Genomic DNA, 24,382 nt, shown 5'->3' on the forward strand with positions numbered 1-24,382 from the left:
CCGTCTGCTTCCAGAATGATCTGCACAGCCACCCTCTGAGTCTGGGAAGTCCCCCAGGAGCACTGCTCTCCTAGTGTGGTGTCCTTTGACAGATGGCTGGCAGCCAGGAGGCGGCGGCCACGTGAGCACCTCTGCACCGAAAGCTCTTTGTGAGCACGTGCAGATGTGCACACCAGTGTGGGCCCCAGCATGGACGCAGTGCAGGGACCTAAAATAGGGAAGGGAGCCCTGCTAAGGCTGGAGGGTCCTCACGGGAGCCACCTGGGGTGCAGAGCCCAGCCCGAGGTCACTCACCAGTGGGGACACCGGGCACTCTCCTGCCGGCCACCCAGGTGAGGCTGGATGTACAAGTCGGGGCATGAGAGACAGGAGAGGACTGAGATCAACACGCACACACAGCCACACACACAACCACACACACACAACCATACACCACCACACAATCACACACACAGTCACACACACAGTCACAGACTTTTTCAGACACTGAGTCAAAACTCCTCAAAAATACCTATATTCAGCTATTTATTCATCTGGACAGAAGCCTATTTAACTCAAAAATCCTTCTTCTTTGGCTTTTTCCTATTATAATTCTCTTTCATTTTTCCCCTCGGCGTTTTAGTGAAATAGGTGGGTAGGGAGGTAGGTAGATAGGCAGACAGACAGGCAGGCAGACAGATAGAAGGTAGACAGACAGACCAAATCAGCTGCTTGGGAACCGAAAGAAGCCGGCGTAGAGAGGAAGGTCTCCACGGCAGGCGGGAAAGCCCCTGCGCAGCGCCGTGCGGGGTGACTTGACCACGGTGAAGTCGGCCCCACCACCGCCTCACCTCCCCTTTCCTCTGACACCGCTTCTCCCCACAAGCACCACACGTCCGGGACCCCCGCTCCCGAAGGACCTCCTTCCCGGAGAAGCCTGCATCGCGCTCCGCGGAGTCGCGAGTGCGTCAGCGCTGTCCACCGCGGGAGAGGCAGCGGTGCCTCCGCCAGGCGTGGCTGCCACTCCCGACGGGCGGCGCCGCCAGCACCGCGACCCACTCACGGCTTCTAAACCAAGAGCAGCACTCGAAGGCAGCAGCGGGACGACTGGGTGGGAGGGGCAGAGCCTGTGCCAACGCGCAGGCTTTTGCGCAGGCTTTTGGGCCGGGGCTCCTCGTTCGCTTTCACGGCCCAGCGCCCAGCCAACGCGGGGCCACGCGAGAGGACAGGGCCTGCCGGTCTGGGTGTGTCTGCTCCCCACTGAATATGTTTGCACCGAGTGCCCACGGGCTCTAGGGGCTAGGCTGCCGGTTTCTGCCTATGTTCTAGATAGGGGGCCACGCGACTGCCAGCCTCTCCTCCGAGGGCCCCACTGGCAGCGGGGAGCATGCCTCAGAGCCGCCGCTTGCGGTCCTTTCCCTCCTGTACACGGTGAACACCAAAGACGAGTTTCAATCATTTAAACAATGAAAACACAAACCAGACAGTCAAGATACAGCACATATTCTCCAACATGGGAGTGTTCTACAAACACCGGCTTAAGGAGCTGGAAGCACATTTACTGCACGTCTACTAAATGGAGGTTTCACTCCCTTGCACCGTAAGAGTTTAAGGTATCAAAAAAGGCGTGCTCGTGTAAACAGAAAGAGACTTGCTGCACGTAAGGAAACAGATGCATGGCGGGAGACATCAAGGCACAAAGAGCGCGGAGCCACGGAGGTTCACCGGTGGCCCCTGGATGCCCCACCGCACTCCCTGACCACCTGGCCACCTCTGCCTCTCACTGGGGCAGACTCAGCACTGTGGGCTCCACGATTTCTATAGGTCATTTCACTGCGCAATTTCATTTTTTGAAAAGCTTCACTCAAGACACCTTACCTCCTAAAGAAAACCAGGCCAATAGTCGTTGGAAAACACTCCACAATATATGTAAAACTATGTAAATTTTACATTATTTTAACCGAATTAAAAGAATTACATACATGCTAAGCACCATTCCTAATAATTCTGAACTCCATCAGACCTCATGGCAACACAGTGACAATGTGTCATGGTTATAAGTAGACATTTCAACAGTTATAAGCAGACACTTCAGTTCCAGCACACTTCAGGACAAACATGCTTAACATCTGTCTGGTGAACTTCTTTCAGTAAACAGCACCATCTTTTAACTCTCGGACGCGCCTGTTTGGAAAACACGTAGCAGGTTATTTGTAGGAGGCAGGTGTTTCCTCGCTCGTAAAATCAATAAGCCTAACCATTTCCTGATTTAACAGATTAGGACACTTCATCAAACAATGACATTTAGTTTTACTACCTATTATTTGTTTGATGTTCAGAGATCTTAGGAGCAGGCAACAGCCACCAGAGATCAATAAAGACCATGAGATAATGTGTGGGCTTAAACCAGGGGGCGTCTGCTGCTCCTCTGACCTCACAGCACGCTGGCCTCTAACGCTGCCTTCTTATCGGCAGGAGGAAACGACGTCACTCAGATGGCATTTCCTCCTCCTGAACAGATAACTCAGAACTTGGGTTTGCAGGACAGTTACTCAATGCGCACACCTGTAACACCGCCTAACAGCAAAACACCCTGTGCACCGCTCTCTGCTCTCGGGTTACAGAGCCCGGAGCGAGGTGAGGTTGGTGTCAGCCCTCAGAGGAGTCAGAGAGGGTATTCCCTGAGGGGGCACGAGGCAGCAGACCTTCAAGGACTGAGGTCACAGGTTTAATACAGAAGGAAGAACAGATGTCAATTTAAAGGGGCAGATTATGGAATTAAGTGTAAAACAAAAAGCAACATGCTGAGCAACATTCTCTTTCAATACAAATACTGTTAGAACGTATGCAGTGTGAACAAATACGCTTCTTTTTCTTTACAGAAGGTGTTATTTTAAACACACACTCATTGGAAAAGACCCTGATGCTGGGAGGGATTGGGGGCAGGAGGAGAAGGAGACGACAGAGGATGAGATGGCTGGATGGCATCACTGACTCGATGGACATGAGTTTGAGTGAACTCCGGGAGTTGGTGATGGACAGGGAGGCCTGGCGTGCGGCGATTCATGGGGTCACAAAGACTCAGACACGACTGAGCGACTGAACTGAGCTGAACTAGTTAATGTTACTTAAAAGCGAGGCCACCTGACCGCTCACAGACAGGGAAAGTCTATGGTCACCAAGGTGCCGGATTACGCGACTGTGTCTGCTCCCTGAAGTGAAGCAGACTAGGACGGGGAGGTGGCTGCCAGGGAGGAGTTATCTTTAACACGGCTTCCTGTGTGTGTCCACCAGGCAGGGGGCTGGTCCGAAACCTGAGTTTACTTGGTGGCCGGACAGCCAGAAAGAACAGCGGTAGGAGACTGTCTTCCAGCTCTGTGTCCCCCAGCCCCCAGCTGGACGCTGTGAACTGAGTGGCCTCCTCTGGGCACCAGGGCCCCGGGGCCCACAGGGGTGCAGACGGCATCTCCCAGGAGGAGGGCTGCCAGCTGGGTAACAGAGCAGGAGGCCAGGGAGGGGTCCCTGACGGATCAGGAGCCAGTTACCCGCCCACAGTACCAACAGGGACTAACAGGTATACCCAAGGGTGTGGATGCCTCAGATGGTGGGCAGTGAGGCTTATGATAATACATGGTCTTCGTTGGGGAAGTCAAATATTAATATTTATGAAGCTGCAAAGCTCTAAAGTGGAAACCAAAAAAAAATTCCTTATTTCAGGGAAAGCAGTATTTCTCCTGCTCAGATACCATTTTGTAGGCATGAAATACATTCAATATCTTGCATTGAGCTGTATTAAAACCGCAGGGGGAAATTTTTAGCAATAAGAAAACTTATTACACTTTTAAAGAGCACATACTTCGGTCCGTGCATGTCACAAGAAACCCCAGGCCCTGGAGAGCAAGCTGTGCGGCCTGTCCCGAGCCCTCCTGCACCCAGGGCCCAGGGGGCCGCTCCCCAGGAGGGCGCACAGCACACACCCGAGGGGACGGCACACACACGTCAGACGTGATTTCACGGCCTTTTAAGGATTTTGTGCCACACAACCTGCTAAGAGCCGAGGGGGTAACCTTCTTCTCATTTTCCATTATGTGTGTATTCTACAAGCGGACCAATTTGGTGGATGCTACAGCTTACCATTGTAATTGCTGCTAATTACAAAGCAGCAACAAAATCTCTGCTATCGCACCTACAGTTACAGAGCAAACAACAAATTCAAAACAGGTTTGAAAGCCACAGACCCTGCAGAACTCTGTCCTTGATCCCTGAATGTGTGACAGGGTGGCCATGAACACCCACTGACCACTGACAACAGGGAGCCCAGCACGCCGCGGTAGAAGCAGTCACTACTCTAAACGACACGAAATAACTGCAAATCGACTTGTTTTTACTAATCAGTTGCAGTGACAATTCTTTCATTGTTTCATATTCTTTGGTTAATTATTTATTTAGAGTTTTATTATACATATGATACAACAGGAAAAAATAACTCCCATCAATTATATTTTTAAACTAGTAAAAACAAAATATAATTTCAAAGGGTTATTATGAGAGGTGAACATAATAATACTCTTCACTCATTAAATAAAACACAGAAGTGGTATTTTAATGTCAATATAATTAAGAATCAAACTGAAGAAGCTGTTTATAAACATGAAGAATAAAGAAGCAAAATTTGATCACTGGCTAACTGAAATAAACCTAGAAATACAGTCTAGAACGCATGGCTTTATAGAAATTAGCATGACTCTTAACTGCCTCATTTGCTATATAAGTGGCTTATAGCTTCCCACAAAACATATTACCTTTTTTTCAAAGGTGCGTTTTAAGTGACTTCTCTCCATTTGAAACTTATTTTCTTGGTCCTGTGAATAATACATATTTATCTTTATTATACTTAAAATCTCTTCTAGGGTCAATAAAATTAGTAATCTAATGAAACAAGTCAATCTCTTTGATGACAAACTTATTTGGGTTTTGCCAGTAAGTGAGCCCTGCCTGTCCAGTTTTCTACAGCACAGAGACATGAATAGCTTTCTGCTGGAGGCCATAAAATGTCCATTAACTGAAGATGCTGCTACTCTCAAAAGCACTTACGTGACAGTGAGAGAGACACTTTCTGACCCCCAGAGTTAGGAGACCACTTAGAAATGATCGGATGAATCAATATGAAAATAATGTGTTATATCACATATCAGGGTTTGGTACTTTTTGACCAAAGGAGAAAAAGAGTGGGTCTAAAATTCACGGGCCGTCTGGTGTCGGGACGCCACGCTCCCACTGCAGGTGGCCCCGGCTCCGTCTCCGTCAGGGAGCTAGGACCCTGCGTCCACTGGGCGCAGCCAACACCAGACAGATGTATGAACAAGAGGAGCGAAAGAGAAAAGGGAAGAGAGAGCGCCTATCAGGAATGGCGGGCAGTAATTTAAAGAGGACATTATTCTAAAATAATAGTATATTTAAATAAGGTTTATTTTTCAAACTAATCTCATAAGAGTAGATTGTCCAAATTAAAATTGCTCTTCTTAACTTGTCACATTAGCATTTACTTTTGTAAAAATAAGTAAGATGAGAAATGATAAGTGCAGTAAAACAACCAGAAACGGTTACCTGCGTTTCTGAGCTTTTTAACTGACACTCACTTATACGTTTACACCCAGAAAAGGACAGTGACTGTTAGCCATTGTTCTGTTTAAAAGCACAGGACTCACCTTGAGCTGCTGCTTTCTCTGAAGTTCTGATTCCTGTAATTGTTGCTTTAATTGACAGATGTTCTGTTCTAGCTCTTTAATCATACCAGATGCCTAAAATAATAAAAAATGAAATTTTGATTTTTATATCATCCTACAAACTTCCAGTTGAATAAATTTACCGTTTTTCTTCTTGAAGTTTCAATTAGAATTAAAATTGTCTATAAATATGAATTTTACAAAAATTTAAGTTAAAAAATCCTTAAAGTGAAAATATAAATTCATAGTATTTAAAGTTATGAAAATACTGATATAAAAAGAATAAGTAAACAGAAAACTTTTTAAATGTTCGTTTAAAAACCAAATCCACTGGAATAGCTATTAGGTTGGTACAAAAGTAATTGCAGTTTTTGCATTGGTGTAATTTGCCATTTGATATTGGAACACATTCTAAATAAATGTGATGGTTATGTTATATACATCATTTTAATGCACATTTTTCATTTTATGGTTTTTTTTGCTAATGACTTATTACTTGCTGTTTATTTTATATTTATTTTAAACTACAGAAAAGATGTTAGACATAAAGCAAATTCGAGTGATTTTCTTATTTGAGTTCAAAATGAGTTATAAGGCAGCAGGGACCCTTGCGCCGACAGCAACACGTGTGGCCGAGGAGCTGCAGGAAGCCGGACGGCGCAGCGGCGGCCCAGGAAGCCTTACGGAGGAAACAGAGTCGTGAAGATTAAAGAGCCGGTCGTCGGACGTTGACGACGACAATCGAGAGCCACCATCGAAGCTGACCCTCTTACTACTACGTAAGAAGCTGCCAAAGAATCCGAGGTAGACCATTCTGTGGTCATTGGTGTTTGAAACAAACTGGAAAGGTGGAAAAGCTCGGTAAGTGGGTCCCTCGGGAGCGGACCACAAGTCAAAACGGTCATCGTTTTGAAGTGTCGTCTCTTATTCTATGCAACAATGACGAACCATTTCTCAATCAGATTGTGATGTGTGATTAAAAGTGGATTTTAATACAACTGGCGATGACCAGCTCAGTGGCTGGACAGAGAAGACGCTCCAAAGCACTTCCCACAGCCAAACTTGCACTAAAAAACAGTCATGTTTCGTGGTCTGCTGCCGGTTTGATACACTACAGCTTCCTGAATCCCTGCGCAACATTACATCTGAGAAATATGCTCAGCAAATCGATGAGATGCACCAAAAACTGCCACGCCTGCAGCCAGCACTGCTCAGAAAGGGCCCGATTCTCCATGACAACGCCTGACTCCGCATCGCACAACCAGTGCTTCAGAAGCTGAAGGAACTGGGCTACGAAGCGTCCCTCATCTGCCATTTTCACCTCACCTCCCGCCAACCGACGACCACTTCTTCAAGCATCTTCACAACTTTCTGCAGGAAAACGCTTCCACAGCCAGCAGGAGGCAGAACATCTTTCTAAGAGCTCATCAAACCCCAAAGCACTGACTGTTATGCTTTGATTTTAAAGCTTTTATGCTTTGATTTTAGAGACTTTAAGCACTGATTTTAATAAGAGTAAACAAACTTATTTCTCATTGGGAAAAATGTGTTGATTGTAGTGGTTCCTTGGCTTCCCTGGTGGCTCAGAGGTTAAAGCGTCTGTCTGCAATGCGGGAGACCTGGGTTCAATCCCTGGGTCAGAAAGATCTCCTGGAGAAGGAAATGGCAACCCACTCCAGTATGCTTGCCTGGAGAATCCCATGGATGGAGGAGCCTGGTGGGCTACAGTCCATGGGGTCGCAAAGCGTCAGACACGACTGAGCGACTTCACTTCACTTTTTGGTTCCCATTTTGATCAGTAAAGATGCGTTTGAGTTTCGTTATAATAATTTAAAATTCAGTCTGAAACCATGATTATGTTTGCACCAACCTAATAATTCTTGAAATATCAAGTAATTGACCACTTAAGCACCGCAGCTATAGGATTTTCTCTTCATAAAGTTTCAGTTATCTGACACAAAAGGGGGTGGGTGCCCTAAGGGAGTCTGTAGGTTCATATACATGTGAGGGCAAGAAAACTAATGTATAACCAAGATCACAAAATATTAATAATAATATTAATTGCTATTGTTATATTCAAACTATTAGCTCTATACATTATTAACACTATTACTGATTACTTAATTAATTAACTATTAACATAACAATGTATAGAGTTATTTGAGTTACTCAAGTAATAATGTACAGTTAGTCAAAAATGTTTTATTAAAACAACTGAACTCTAGTAATCAGTTTAATTAAAAGGGTTGATTTACAGCAGATTTTAATGTATTAAGGATTTGCGTTGTGCTATACATTAGACATTCAGCATTAAATTAAGCAAAGGAGACTCCTTTACACGCCAGATAGTAGGCTTCCACAGGGCACTTCCGGTTCTGTGCTGAGTGAAGGGAATAACGACTCTGGCTGGCTATAGCTTCCAGCTCCTACAATACCTTAGCAGCAGAAAGAGCATGTTCCTTTTTCAGAAGGTTGACATCAGCATCACACTTGGTTTGTAATAGTTTCAGGTTTTGCTCATAATCACTGACGAGATGGTCTTTCTCTTTATGCAGTGTATTGCGCCTAAAAGCAACCAAAGAATAAAATACACTTCCAATGCATTTATCATCAACCTCGAAAATGGAATTTTTTAGCCAGTCAAATCCAAATGCATTATCTTTCAATACATCAAATAAGTAAGCACATTTTTATCAAGTATTTTTAAACAGTATGCTTCTTATATTCAATGGTACTTAAAAATTTTAACAAACAGCAGCATTTAAACTGGAAACCTCCCAAGGTTAAATGCACAAGTTTTTAATTTTACCAAATAACTTACAGAGTTAATGTCAGTTTTTTTAGCCACACCTGAGAGTTGTCTGACCTCAGACAATACCTTGCCTTTACTTCTTGTAATTCATTACATGTTATCTGGTAACATCTCTCCAGTTCCAGTTTTTCTTGAATTAATTTCTGTTTCTGTAAATTACTGTTCTCCGCTTCTCCAGTCAGCTGCTGGACACGGGACTCCAGTTCTTTGATCATCTGGTTCTAAAAGAATAGTTCATTGTTAAGAAAGCCTCTGACTTTATAACAATATAACAATTCTGCATCATTAAGTAACCTGAAGAAAAATGCAAGGGATTAGCGATAAGAATATAAAAAAAAAGTACCATAAACCATACTAATAAAAACCAAACCAACCTCTAAATTAACTGTCTTTTATTTAAAAAAAAAAAAAAAGGAGCGTTTTCTACCATGAAAGACAGGCTAACATGTTTGTACACTTTTAGCCTCTCATTTGTTCAATGAGCGGGTATTCATTCACTGAAACAGCACCATTCTGATCCGGGGATATAAGCTTAAGTGCATGCATGCTAAGTCGCTTCACTCATGTCCAACTATTTGGAACCCTATGGACAATAGCCCGTCGGGCTCCTCTGTCCATGGGATTCTCTAGCCAAGATTACTGGAGTGGATTGCCATTTCCTTCTCCAGGGATCTTTCTGACTCAGGGATTCAACCCACATCTCTTACATCTACCGCATTGGCAAGAGGGCTCTTTACCACGAGCGTGACCCAGAAGGCCACTATTTACATTAGCACCCTCCCAAAAAAGTATGATAAAATATGTACAAGAGCTACATGTGGTAAATTACAAACCTCTGATGAAAGAATGAGAAAAATCAAAGAACTAAATAAATGGAGAGATAGCCCATGTTCATGGATAGGAAGACTCAGTAATGCAATGTTGGTTATTCCCAACTTGATTTATAGATTTAATGCAACACCAATTAAAATCCCAGAAAATTATTTTATGGATATGAATCAGATCAGATCAGATCAGTCACTCAGTCGTGTCCGACTCTTTGCGACCCCATGAATCGCAGCACGCCAGGCCTCCCTGTCCATCACCAACTCCCAGAGTTCACTGAGACTCACGTCCATGGAGTCAGTGATGCCATCCAGCCATTTCATCCTCTGTCGTCCCCTTCTCCTCCTGCCCCCAATCCCGCCCAGCATCAGAGTCTCTTCTAATGAGTCAACTCTTCTCATGAGGCGGCCAAAGTACTGGAGTTTCAGCTTTAGCATCACTCCTTCCAAAGAAATGCCAGGGCTGATCTCCTTCAGAATGGACTGGTTGGATCTCCTTGCAGTCCAAGGGACTCTCAAGAGTCTTCTCCAACACCACAGTTCAAAAGCATCAATTCTTTGACACTCAGCCTTCTTCACAGTCCAACTCTCACATCCATACATGACCACAGGAAAAACCATAGCCTTGACTAGACGAACCTTTGTTGGCAAAGTAATGTCTCTACTTTTGAATATGCTATCTAGGTTGGTCATAACTTTCCTTCCAAGGAGTAAGCGTCTTTTAATTTCATGGCTGCAGTCACCATCTGTAGTGATTTTGGAGCCCAGAAAAATAAAGTCTGACACTGTTTCCCCATCTATTTGCCATAAAGTGCTGGGACCGATGCCATGATCTTCGTTTTCTGAATGTTGAGCTTTAAGCCAACTTTTTCACTCTCCACTTTCACTTTCATCAAGAGGCTTTTTAGTTCCTCTTCACTTTCTGCCCTAAGGGTGGTGTCGTCTGCGTATCTGAGGTTCTTGACATTTCTCCCGGCAATCTTGATTCCAGTTTGTGTTTCTTCCAGTCCAGGTTTCTCATGATGTACTCTGCATAGAAGTTAAATAAGCAGGGTGACAATATACAGCCTTGACGAACTCCTTTTCCTATTTGGAACCAGTCTGTTATTCCATGTCCAGTTCTAACTGTTGCTTCCTGACCTGCATACAAATTTCTCCAGAGGCAGATCAGGTGGTCTGGTATTCCCATCTCTTTCAGAATTTTCCACAGTTTATTGTGATCCACACAGTCAAAGGCTTTGGCATAGTCAAGAAAGCAGAAATAGATGTTTTTCTGGAACTCTCTTGCTTTTTCCATGATCCAGCAGATGTTGGCAATTTGATCTCTGGTTCCTCTGCCTTTTCTAAAACCAGCTTGAACATCAGGAAGTTCACGGTTCACATATTGCTGAAGCGTGGCTTGGAGAATTTTGAGCATTACTTTACTAGCGTGTGAGATGAGACAAAAGGCACAAAATACCCAGTGCAAAATTGAAAGAGAAGAACAAAGTTGCAAGACTGACACTGCCACTTCAAGACTTACTATAAGACACAGTAATCAAAGCACTGCGGCCTGTCAAAGGAAAAGACAACCAGATCAACGGAACAGAACAGAGAGGCCAGAAAGAGCCCCCCATAAACACGGCCTGACTTGTGACAAGGAAACAAAAGCAGTACAACGGAGCAAAGACAGCGTCTTTAACCAACGGCACTGGGACAACCGGACAACTAACGCAAAAACCAACCGACGCAAAAAGAGGGGTCTAGCGCAGATCTTACACACTAACTCAGAGATCACAGACCTCAATGGAACAACCGGATAACCAACGCAAAAAGACGGGTGTAGCACAGATCTTACAAACTAACTTACAAGACATCACGGACCTCAATGCAAAATGCAAAACCTCAAAAATCCCAGGAAATAACATAGGGAAAGCCTAAATTATCTTAAGTTGGCAAGGAGTTTTTAGATACAATATCCATGGTACAATGCACTAAAGAAATAGTTGACAAATTGGACTTTATTAAGATTAAAATTATCTATTCCACAAAAGACAGTATGTAGTAAGAGAATCAGAACATAAGCCACAGATGGGGAGAAATACTTGCAAAAGACGCATCTGATGAAGGACTGTTATCCAAAATATACAAAGAACTCTTACAATTCAACAATAATAAAATAAAAACCTAATTTAAAAATGGGTTAAAGACTTAGACACCCTACCAGAGAAGATATACAGCTGATGAATAAGCGTAGGAGAGGATGTCCTATCACACGTCACCATATATCATGGAAATGCAGATTAAACAGCAAGGAGACTGCACCCATCAGAACACTGACAGCAAACGCTGACGAGGGTCTGGAGCAACAGGAACTCTCACTAACTGCCGGCAGGAAGGAAAGTAGCACATGCAGCTTGGAAGGCAGTTTGCAGGCTCTTAGAAAACACGTTCTCTTCATACAGCCCAGGAAGAAAACACGCTCTCTTCATACAGCCCAGGAAGAAAACACGCTCTCTTCATACAATCCAGGAAGAAAATACGCTCTCTTCATACAGTCCAGGAAGAAAACACACTCTCTTCATACAGCCCAGGAAGAAAACACACTCTGTTCATACAGTCCAGGAATCATGCTGCTGGGTGTTTGCCCAAATGAGTTAAAATTTGTGTCCACATGAAAACCTGCACACAGATGTTTACAGCAGCTGTGTACTCACAGCTGGCAAACAGCAATGCAGACGCCCTTCAGGAGGCGGATGGATAAACTGTAGTGCGTGTGAGGACGGGACAGTGCTCAGCACTACGGGGAAATGAGCTCTCAGACCACGAAGAGGCACAGAGGAGACCTACAGGCATGTTAATAAGCAGAAGAAACCAACTGGAAAAGTATAGTGTACGACTCCAATGACATGATTTTGTGGAGACAACTGCCAGGGGCTGGGTGAGGGGAAAGATGAGTAGGTGGAGACGGAGGATTTTTAGGGCAGTGGAAATACTACGTCCAATACTAACGTTAGGTCAATCTGTGGCATTATGCACTTGCCCAAGTCCACAGAACATACAACACTGAGACTCAACTCTGACGTAAGAGATGGACTCTGGGAGATGGTGCACTCTGGTGGGGGTGTCCATGGTGGTGGGCTCTGCCTGTCAGCAGAAGGGACAGGGCTTATGGGAATCTAGCTTCCCCCTCATTTCTGCTGTGAATAAAATAGCTCTAGAAAAACCAAGTCTACAGAAAACAGGCCCTAGTTTTCTAGTTCTTCCCTTTACCACATGATTCGACTCATTTTTTCAGGCTCAAACTGATTTTGGAAATAAATTTTCTGTATAATGTCCATCCTAATTCCAACATACAAAGATCAAATTGTCAAAGACTCACTTACCCTGAGAGTCTCTTAGCAATTAATTCCAATAATCTATATGTTAGCACAGGAGACAGATACTAAATAAACAGACCAAAATGGGCCAACACAATCTGCTTGGCCCTGTCTGTGAAGGCCGGCACAAGCTCAGAGAGCCCCGGGGCTGTGCCCAACAGAACAGTCGCCCAGGGGAGACGAGCACCGGAAGGGACGAGAGGATTCAGGGTGGAGAGGCAGGATGGCCGTCAGTCGAACGGGAAAGACCAGGAAAGAGGGACGAAAGACACAGCAGACGGAACAGAGCGAAAATAAGCAGGCCTCACACGAAGACGGGATGGTTCTCACACGAAGACGGGATGGTTCTCACACGAAGCCCCACACGCTGAGCGCCTGCGTAACACCTGGCTGCTGAAGCTTGCTTGGTTTCTGGTGCGAAGGCGCTATTAAAGGTGTCCCTGCTGTGCGGCCAGGTGTCACACGAACTGGAAACGCGGCTTCTGTTCTAAGAGCTGCATTTACCGAACAGATACTTCTACATACGCTGGCACAGACTCTCTGATTCAAGAAGCGAAATGTATGATCACAGTTGTTCAGTTGACTATTTGTATTTACTATATTTATTTTTAAAAGCATTTTCTTAACAATTAGACAAAATAAAGCAAACATATCAATAAACAAAAAGAAACTTAAATCTTATGTCTGGGGAAACCCTACAGACATATATGAAATACCTTAACAACATTTGGCCAAAATAATCTTTTTTTTTTTAATGAATACAGAGACCTGAGGGGACACGGAACAGTGGAAACTCAAAATGGGGCCACAAGTCACACAGAGGCTGACGCCGGGTCATATTCTTCAGGCTGTAACAAACAGGGTGGAAGGGGATTCCAGGCTTTTTAACTACAGAGTCAGAGAGGAACAGACAGATTACCTTGGGCACAAAGAACAGCTGCCCACACTGCGGCCTCAGAGGGGGCGCTCGGAACACGAGGTTGGAGTTTGTGAACGGACATGGCTTGTAGACAGAAGCTACGATGGGCATGAGGTTAGCAACTCAAGGTCTCGATCGCGGGGAAGCAAGATAACCGGCACAGGTGGGACGTGGAACAAGAGGTCAGCGGCGGGGGCGCGACCAGCAGGCGGCCGGGAGGACCCGGAATGGGGCAACAATGGCCCGAGCCTGAGTGGTAGCTGTGGAAACGGAAGGGGGCGGAGCAGCTCCCAGCAAACTCCCAGAGGAGCAGAGTGACTGCGAAAACACCGTAGGCAGGAAACGAGAAGCAGCAAAAAGCATCAATCCTTCAGGTCCAAAGTCGAATACTCCAGGAGAAGTGGAAAATTGGGAATTTAGAGGAAGGTTGTGAAAGGGTATTATTTTGTGAGGAAATACAGACATTATTTTCAGCAAGTACTAGGAAATTATAAAATATCTGATGGGCTTTCAGTTAAATAACCGATAGAATAAGAAATGTTAGAATTTTACATACAAACTGTGTGAAATCCTCTAGGAGTCAAAAATTAGAAAGGATTAGTAATCAGCAACTACTTATACAGTCCAAAGTTCAACTCCTATGGCAAAAGGAGCAACATATTTTATTTCATAAAATTCTTCTTGAAATATATGTACAAGATGCACAAACCTTAAACATATATTTTGATAATTTGTTACTTGAAAATAGCCATGAACCAGTGCTGGTGATGTTTTAGTCACTAAGTCATGCCCAACCCTCGTGACCCTATGGATTATAGCCTGCCAGGTCCGTGGGATTTCCTAGGCAGGAACACTAGAGTGGGTTGCCATTTCCTTCTCCAGGGGATCTTCTGCACCCACGGATCAAACCTGTGTCTCCTGTACTGCAAGCGGATTCTTCACCACTGAGCCACCAGGGAAGCCACGCCATGAGCCAGTGCAAGATAAAAGCATGGGGACTGCTCAGATGCCTTATTGCTCATCCTCCACAAAAAGGTAACCACTATTCTGATGTCTATCACCAAAAACCTTTGTCTTTTGCTGAACTTTCTGTAAATAAATTCAGAGAGTATGTACCCTTTCGGGTCAGGCATATCGCGCCTGTGAGAGCTGTCATCCATGACATGGGGTATAGCAGTATTTTCAGTGCTATATTCAGTATTCCGTTGTGGAATACACCTAAAATAATTCATCCATTTTATCGACTGGTTGGTTGTTTTCAGTGTTCAGCTGTTAACAATAATGCTGCTATGAACGTTTTCACACATGTTTTATGGTGCACGTATTCACCCATTTCTTTTGGTTGGACATTCTGTACTGAAATGTTGAGTCATAAGTGATTTGAAAACTATGACCAGGCAAAAACTTGAAAGTGAATGTTTGTAACAGCAAACGTGTATAGCTGCCAAAAGCAGATGCGACCAAGATGTCCTTCGATAGATACGTGGATAAACAATGCTAATCCATATAATTGAATATTATTCAGCAATAAAAAGAAATGAGCTATAAAGCCATAAAAAGACACGAAGAAACCATGTATGTATAATTCTTAATGAAAGGAGCCAGTCTGAAAAGGCTACATACTGTATGATTCCAATTACATGATATTCTGGAAAAGAAACTGCAAAAAACGATGTTTTACAGTCAAGGTGATTGGTGGCTGCAGAGACCCTGGGGAGAGGGGCAAGGGGGAACAGGGAGAAGCCCGTGTGAGCTCAAAACAGTGAAACCGCTACGCGTGAAACCGTAAAGGCACGCGTGGCTACATGCATTTGTCAAAACCCACCGAGTTTTAAAGCACAGAGGGCGAGCTGTATGCAAACTTAAAAAATAATTTAGTAGTTCGGGGATCCCAGGAGCAAATACAGGCTGTGAAAAGAGGATCTCGTTACATCACAAATATGTAAAAACCTCACTGAAGGGGTGGCAGGAGAGGTGAGGACCCGAGCGCGTCTGGAACTCGCGGCACCCGAGACCAGAGGCAACCAGAGCCGCGCGTGTGCCCGTCCTGGTCTGCAGGCTCGGTCCTGCGGGGACTCGGACTAACAGCCTGAGGCTCCGTTCCGGTCGGCAGGCTTGGCCCTGTGGGGACACGGACTAACAGCCCTGATCACATCCATGCCTGTGGACTGAGACTGAACACCCAGAAAGGGAACGGACGAGGGCAGAGGCCACGCTCCCACCGCCAGGCTGGGAATTTACAGACGAGTGGAGAAGGCCAGACTAACTCACGTGGCAAAGGGTTAGAGCTACGGACACCAGTAAGAGAGTATGTTTAGCTTAACACAGATGCAGTTGGTTACATACACTACGGTTCATCGATGTGCCTAGACACACAGGCTTGTATACACACAAACACTTTGTCTGGTGAGAGGACAGGAAAGAAACGACACCCCCGCAGTCACGAGCACCCCCTGAAAGCAGACCCCGGTCTCTAACACCGTTCTCCACGTCCTCCACATTGCGGGGGAGGCCAGAGGGGCCCCGGGGCCTCCTGGAGAATCTCCCAGTGGCTGAAGCTAGAGCAACTTATGTGACAAAATGAAGGAATACGGGATCATAACCCAGAAAATAAATAATATCCACACTAAATAAATTAACAAACGAGGGAGACGAGACAGACTTTCCTGTAGAGAAACTCCCAATAATTCACAGATTCCCCTCCCTTGAGTACAGAGAGTACACCCCGCACCCCTCATGCATGGGCTCCTCATGGGAACTGTCTTCCCAAGAGTGTGGGAAGGCCGGAGGACACCGTCACAGGGAGAACCCAGCACACACCCGTGGCCAGGCGGCCAGGGGAAAACCCAGCACACACCGCGGCCAGGGGAGAACGCAGCACGCACCGCGGCCAGGTGGCCAGGGGAGAACCCAGCACACACCGCGCCAGGCGGCCAGGGGAGAACCCAGCACACACCACGGCCAGGGGAGAACCCAGCACACACCCGCAACCAGGCGGCCAGGGGAGAACCCAGCATACACCGTGCCAGGTGGCCAGGGGAGAACCCAGCACACACCGTGGCCAGGGGAGAACCCAGCACACACCCGCAACCAGGTGGCCAGGGGAGAACCCAGCACACACCGCGCCAGGCGGCCAGGGGAGAACCCAGCACACACCTGCAGCCAGGCAGCCAGGGCTAGTGACAGGGAGAGCCCAACACACCCACAGCCAGGCGGCCAGAGGAGAACCCAGCACACACACGCAGTCAGGTGGCCAGGGCTACCGTTCACGGGGTGGCCACAGGTAGCGTGTGCCCCTGATGTGATACGGAGAGCAGCAGTCTACTTCCATGACCTACTGCGTCAGCCCGTAACCCCATCTTATCGTGAGAAGAACAGGAGGCGGGGTGCCCTGCAGTATTCCTGACCAGGCCTCCTCACAACTGCCAAGATCATGAGACAGAAGGGGCGTCTGAGACACTGCCACAGCCCAGAGGAGCCTACGGAGGAAACAGAACGTGGCGTCTGGATGAGATTCTGGAAAAGAAGGACACTAGGGAAAAGTGAAGGAAACGGAACCAACTATGGACTCTGGTTTATTACAGCGTCCTGCTGATCCGCTGACTGTAACAAGTGCACCAAAATGACCTAAGATGTTACAAAGGGGGAGCTGGGTGTGGGGCACATGGGAACTCTACCATCCTCTCAAACTTCCTGTAAACCTAAAACCCTCTAAAAATAAAATCTATTTGTTTAAATGGCAATCCTATTCAAAATAATCAACTGATGCTATTCAGGATATTCTTCTTTAACACTGTGATGCTGGAAGAGAAACACTGGTGGCAACTATGAGATGATGGACCCCAGCCACGCTGGAGAGTGGCGACCTGCTCTGATTCACGCTCGCCACTCACAGTGGTGGTTAACTGTAAGTGGTTAACACAAAGCTTCACGTGCCTAAGGCCTCTGATACTCGTCAACTCGATTCAGGTCCATGAATAGAACTTGGAGTGTCGTGGGCTTTGAATGGAAAAACATAGCTCATCTCTATTTCCAGTCCCCTGACTGACCTTCAGCACTTCCCTTCTACTATGAGTACAGTCAACCACCAATGAAGTATTAGCAATGCCTGTGAACGACGGAAATCACAGGTAGTTTATAGACCGTTATAGTGCGGCATTATCTCTAACATTGTTTCAGTCAGTTCAGTCGCTCAGTCGTGTCTGACTCTGTGACCCCATGGACTGCAGCACGCCAGGCTTCCCTGTCCATTGCCAACTCCCGGAGTTCACTCAAACTCATGTCCATCGAGTCAGTGATGTCATCCAACCATCTCATCCTCTGTCGTCCCCTTCTCCTCCTGCCCTCAATCTTTCCCAGCATCACAGTCTTTTCCAATGAGTCACTTCTTTGCATCAGGTGACCAAAGTATTGGAGTTTCAGCTTCAGCATCAGTACTTCCAGTGAATATTCAGCACTGACTTCCTTTAGGATGGACTGGTTTGATCTCCTGGCAGTCTAAAGGACTCTCAAGAGTCTTCTCCAACACCACAGTTCAAAAGCATCAATTCTTCAGTGCTCAGCTTTCTAATATTGTTTACCCTCATCATTATTCATAAGTTACAACACTTATTAGGCCCACTGTGCAATCATGATATTTACTGCATTCATTTGGAAGCATATGTTTTACTTTATCATGACTCTGATTTATTAATATTTTGATGACTATAACTATAATTTCTTTGTCATCTTATATAATTTTATTAAATTGTCAAATACTATTCTGAGAGGGATACATAAACTTCACAAGATTGCCAGTGGCATCCGTGCTTAAGAGAGGGGCAAAGAATTCCACTAAGAAAGCCTAAAATCTCAATAAAACCACTCACAGACTTTGTGTGTCTAAACCCCTGATACGAAGAGAGCCCTACATTTTACAGCTGTCACCTTCCCAAGCATCTAAGAACACTGCTATCATTTTCATATTTATAAGTTCTAACATATCGCTCTAAAAATCCAGTGTTTCCATGTTTAATTGTTAGTTTCACACAAGGAGACTCCTGCCAATACCAAAAGACACAGGTCTAATCATCTGTACAAACGCCTGCTTACAAAAAAATGGAACAGGGCAAAAAAAAAGACCCAATTAAAAAAAGAAGAGAGCTTGAAAGAAGAAAACACAGAAACTAATTCTCAGTGACAGCCTCGTCTTTCATCTTAAGCCGTGCCTTGAACTCTTCCTTGTTTAATTATTAAATCAGGAGCAGCTCAGCAAGGTCTGTCTAGAGTTGATGACTCTTAAATTCAACCCTGCTGACAGACCCTGTCCATTCTTCTCTATATTTTACTGTTACCTAATGACAAGGTCTGAATGCTAATTTTTAAATTCAACTTTCATTAAAAATAGAAAGCAGTTTCTCTAACAGTAGCCTCTTGGCCCCAAAATACGACTTCAGTTTACACCCCAAATTTATAAAAATTAAAAATTCTAATGTGAAAGCTATTACTGTCTTAATTTTGTCTAATGAAAAATAACAGTGCAGGAAACACTGTCTGGGGAGGCCTTACACACAGCTGTGAGAAGGAGAGAAGCGAAAAGCAAAGGAGAAAAGGAAAGATGTAAGCATCTGAATGCAGAGTTCCAAAGAATAGCAAGAAGAGATAAGAAAGCCTTCCTCAGTGATCAACGCAAAGAAATAGAGGAAAACAACAGAATGGGAAAGGCTAGACATCTCTTCAAGAAAATTAGAGATACCAAGGAAACATTTCATGCAAAGATGGGCTCGATAAAGGACAGAAATGGTATGGACCTAACAGAAGTAGAAGATATTAAGAAGATGTGGCAAGAATACACAGAAGAACTGTACAAAAAAGACCTTCATGACCAAGATAATCACGATGGTGTGATCACTGACCTAGAGCCAGACATCCTGGAATGTGAAGTCAAGTGGGCCTTAGAAAGCATCACTATGAACAAAGCTAGTGGAGGTGATGGAATTCCAGTTGAACTACTCCAAATCCTGGAAGATGATGCTGTGAATGTGCTGACCTCAATATGCCAGTAAATTTGGAAAACTCAGCAGTGGCCACAGGACTGGAAAAGGTCAGTTTTCATTCCAATCCCTAAGAAAGGCAACGCCAAAGAATGCTCAAACTACAGCATAATTGCACTCATCTCACACGCTAGTAAAGTTATGCTCAAAATTCTCCAAGCCAGGCTTCAGCAATACGTGAACCGTGAACTTCCAGATATTCAAGCTGGTTTTAGAAAAGGCAGAGGAACCAGAGATCAAATTGCCAACATTTGCTGGATCATGGAAAAAGCAAGAGAGTTCCAGAAAAACACCTATTTCTGCTTTATTGACTATGCCAAAGCCTTTGACTGTGTGGATCACAATAAACTGTGGAAAATTCTGAAAGAGATGGGAATACCAGACCACCTGACCTGCCTCTTGAGAAACCTACATGCAGGTCAGGAAGCAACAGTTAGAACTGGACATGGAACACCAGACTGGTTCCAAATAGGAAAAGGAATAGGTCAAGGCTGTATATTGTCACCCTGCTTATTTAACTTCTATGCAGAGTATCATGAGAAACGCTGGGCTGGAAGAAGTACAAGCTGGAATCAAGATTGCTGTGAGAAATATCAAGAACCTCAGATACGCAGATGACACCACCTTTATGGCAGAAAGTGAAGAGGAACTAAAAAGCCTCTTGATGAAAGTGAAGGTGGAGAGTGTAAAAGTTGGCTTAAAGCTCAACATTCAGAAAACAAAGATCATGGCATCTGGCCCCATCACTTCATGGGAAATAGATGGGGAAACAGTGGAAACAGTGTCAGACTTTATTTTTGGGGCTCCAAAATCACTGCAGACGGTGATTGCAGCCATGAAATTAAAAGATGTTACTCCTTAGAAGAAAAGTTATGACCACCTAGATAGCATATTGAAAAGCAGAGACATTACTTTGCCAACATAGGTCCATCTAGTCAAGGCTATGGTTTTTCCAGTGGTCATGTATGGATGTGAGAGTTGGACTGTGAAGAAAGCTGAGCACCAAAGAATTGATGCTTTTGAACTGTGGTGTTGGAGAAGACTCTTGAGAGTCCCTTGGACTGCAAGGAGATCCAACCAGTCCATTCTGAAGGAGATCAGCCCTGGGATTTCTCTGGAGGGAATGATGCTAAAGCTGAAACTCCAGTACTTTGGCCACCTCATGTGAAAAGTTGATTCATTGGAAAAGACTCTGATGCTGGGAAGGATTCGGGGCAGGAGGAGAAGGGGACGACAGAGGATGAGATGGCTGGATGGCATCACTGACTCGACGGACATGAGTCTGAGTGAACTCCAGGAGTTGGTGATGGACAGGGAGGCCTGGCATGCTGCGATTCATGGGGTCGAGAAGAGTCGGACACAACTGAGCGACTGAACTGAATTGAAACATTGTAGGCAATTAATATGTTTCATAAATTTCAACTCTACAATTACTTAATGTATTCACATTTGTGAAAATTTAGGAGGCTGAGATGACAAAATTGTTTTTCAGATACAAATTTGGCTTTTGTTCACGGCCTGTGAATATCACCCTTGTGCTGATTCTCCAGAAAACAGACCCCTGATCTTGCTGAGGAGAGCTGGTCCATGTCGGGTGTCCCTGCCCCACCAGGGAGCAGCCCCTGCAGCGGCAGTGCTCGCCCTCCGCAGACCCCGAGACCAGCCGCCTGCCCCCGCACCACGTCCACGGCCCTGGTCCCAGCCCCCGCATGGTCCTTGGAGCCCACGGCTGTTCTCTGCACAGAGCAAGACAGACACGCTAGGAGCAACGTTCAGATGGAGCCGCTCTGATGTGCTCAATCCACTCAAATGCAGCAAGTCGCCAAACATTCAGGGAACCGCACGCTGCAGAACATGTGAATCTACAACATACTAATTCTAATCTTACACCATAAAGCTGTCTTTTTTTTTAAAGCATCAATCACAAGCTTTTCCCTGACCTGTGCCCTGACAAAGTCTCCTTCCACGTTGCTCTGCTCACAGGGCCCCGTCCCTGCTGCCGTCTGCTCTGCGCTGAACTGGGCTGGCATGTCCCAGCTTTGGGACTTCTGCACTGGGTGTTCCTTCTGCCTGAAATTCCGGAAGATGGCGGAGCAACCCTAGGAGGTGAACGTGCAGGAAAGCGTGGCCCGAAGACGGTGCCCAAGTGAAGACTCAGACAGTTTCAAGCTTCAGCAAATATCTTTGATTTTTATGTGTTAAGTGTCACTCCCATGTGAGTATTTGGGGTATTATTTGAGCCCTTCGTGTTTTTCATTTTTCTTTAATTCCAAGAAATTAATTTACATTATTTCTTCAGGAAGATCTATCCTTCCTACTGCTTGGTATCCTTCTACGCCTCTGTCTCCTCGTATTCTCTTCCCAGCCTCTGCTCCTGGGATGCTTTTCGTTCTGATCTTGGTGGTGGTGGCTGTGGTTTAGTCGCTAAGTTGTGTCTGATTCTTGCAACTGTGTGGACTAGGAACCCACCAGGCTCCTCTGTCCCTGGGATTCTCCAGGCAAGAATCCTGGAGTGGGTTGCCGTTTCCTTCTCCAGGGGATCTTCCCAACCCAGGAATTGAACCCATGTCTCCTGCATTACAGGCAGATTCTTTACTGACTGAGCTACAAGGGAAGCCCATTCTGATCTTGCTGCTGCTGCTGCTGCTAAGTCACTTCAGTCGTGTCCGACTCTGTGCGACCCCAGAGACGGCAGCCAACCAGGCTCCTCCATCCCTGGGATTCTCCAGGCAAGAACACTGGAGTGGGTTGCCATTTCTTTCTCCAATCCATGAAAGTGAAAAGTGAAAGTGAAGTCACTCAGTCGTGTCCGACTCCCAGCGACCCCATGGACTGCAGCCTACCAGGCTCCTCCATCCATGGGATTTTCCAGACAAGAGTAATGCAGTGGGGTGCCATTTCCTTCTCCAATTCTGATCTTCAGCTCAGTTCATGTCCGACTCTTTGCGACCGCATGAATCGCAGCACGCCAGGCCTCCCTGTCTATCACCAACTCCCAGAGTTCACCCAAATTCTTGTCCATCGAGTCAGTGATGCCATCCAGCCATCTCATCCTCTGTCATCCCTTTCACCTCCTGTCCCCAAATCCCTCCCAGCATCAGAGTCTTTTCCAATGAGTCAGCTTTTCACATAAGGTGGCCAAAGTACTGGAATTTCAGCTTTAGCATCAGTTCTTCCAAAGAACACCCAGGACTGATCTCCTTTAGAATGGATTGGTTGGATCTCCTTGCAGTCCAAGGGACTCTCAAGAGTCTTCTCCAACACCACAGTTCAAAACCATCAATTCTTCGGTGCTCAGCTTTCTTCACAGTCCAACTCTCACATCCATACATGACCACTGGAAAAACCATAGCCTTGACTAGATGGACCCTTGTTGGCAAAGTAATGTCTCTGCTTTTCAATATGCTATCTAGGTTGGTCATAACTTTCCTTCCAAGGAGTAAGCATCTTTTAATTTCATGGCTGCAATCACCATCTGCAGTGATTTTGGAGCCCCCAAAAATAAAGTCTGACACCGTTTCCACTGTTTTTCCATCTATTTGCCATGAAGTGATGGGGCCAGATGCCATGATCTTTGTTTTCTGAATGTTGAGCTTTAAGCCAACTTTTTCACTCTCCTCTTTCACTTTCATCAAGAGGCTTTTTAGTTCCTCTTCACTTTCTGCCATAAGGGTGGTGTCATCTGCATATCTGAGGTTCTTGATATTTCTCCCGGCAATCCTGATTCCAGCTTGTGCTTCTTCCAGCCCAGCGTTTCTCATGATGTACTCTGCATATAAGTTAAATAAACAGGGTGACAATATACAGCCTTGACGTACTCCTTTTCCTTTAGGAACCAGTCTATTGTTCCATGTCCAGTTCTAACTGTTGCTTCCTGACCTGCATATAGGTTTCTCAAGAGGCAGGTCAGGTGGTCTGGTATTCCCATCTCTTGAAGAATTTTCCACAGGTTATTGTGATCCACAGTCAAAGGCTTTGGCATAGTCAATAAAGCAGAAATAGATGTTTTTCTGGAACTCTCTGATCTTACTCTTATTTAAATTTTTAGATTTCCTTCTGCTGTATTTATTGTACTGTTTCTAATTGTATCTGTTACACTTTTATTTTGATTATTATTTTTCATATCCAGTAGTATCATTTGGAAATATTCTGAAATGGTCAGATGTTACAACCAAGGCTAGAAGAACTCCCTGGTGAACCAGCAGTTAGGACTCCGCCTCCCAGAGCGAGGGCCCGAGTTTGGTTCCTGGTCAGGGAAATAGACCCTACATGCTGTAACTAAGGCTCCTGCAATCTAAAGGTTTGGCACAGCCAAATATATAAAGTTTTAGAAGTTTTGTTATGGGACATTTCAAACATACACAAAAGGAGGAGGACTCGTATAATAAACCCACTATATTCTTCACCCCAATTCCTCATCTAGCTGGTTCCTAAACTGTCCAGCACTCGACCTGCTGAAGCCCCACCAGCATCCCCTCCTCCAGAGGTGACGGCGGGACAGGCCCCAGGCTCTGGAAGATCCACGTGGAACTGTCTGCTGCTTAGGTTCCTTCCAGGCCGACTCAGGGTTCTGTTTTCTTGACCCGGCTGCTCAGGGTCAGCCCACCACTCGCCTGGCCCAACCCCAGGCTGTCACCGCTCTCCCCTCCTCCCTGCTGGTCACGCTGTGCCTCTGTGGGAGGGGACGGAGGTCCACATAGCGCTCGACCTGCTGTCTTCAAGCAAACGCCC

The 24,382-nt window shown here is 45.5% G+C and overlaps 1 protein-coding gene across 9 annotated transcripts in view; it reads right to left on the reverse strand.

Annotated features, from left to right (window-relative positions):
* CEP112 (centrosomal protein 112) overlaps positions 1–24,382 on the reverse strand; it is a 320,619-nt gene that overhangs the window by 225,825 nt on the left and 70,412 nt on the right. For 5 of the 9 annotated variants that reach the window (XM_059878648.1, XM_059878651.1, XM_059878653.1 and 2 more), the window contains 4 exons: positions 8,527–8,738; positions 8,141–8,270; positions 5,688–5,780; positions 4,782–4,841 (listed from right to left, as the gene is read on the reverse strand). In XM_059878648.1, coding sequence (XP_059734631.1) covers positions 4,782–4,841; positions 5,688–5,780; positions 8,141–8,270; positions 8,527–8,738 — 495 coding nt within the window. The remainder of the gene's footprint in view (positions 1–4,781; positions 4,842–5,687; positions 5,781–8,140; positions 8,271–8,526; positions 8,739–24,382) is intronic. The other 4 variants (XM_024981122.2, XM_059878649.1, XM_059878647.1 and 1 more) reach the window with 3 other exon arrangements.

This window comes from Bos taurus, chromosome 19, assembly GCF_002263795.3.
Source record: "Bos taurus isolate L1 Dominette 01449 registration number 42190680 breed Hereford chromosome 19, ARS-UCD2.0, whole genome shotgun sequence".
Lineage (NCBI taxonomy): Eukaryota > Metazoa > Chordata > Mammalia > Artiodactyla > Bovidae > Bos > Bos taurus.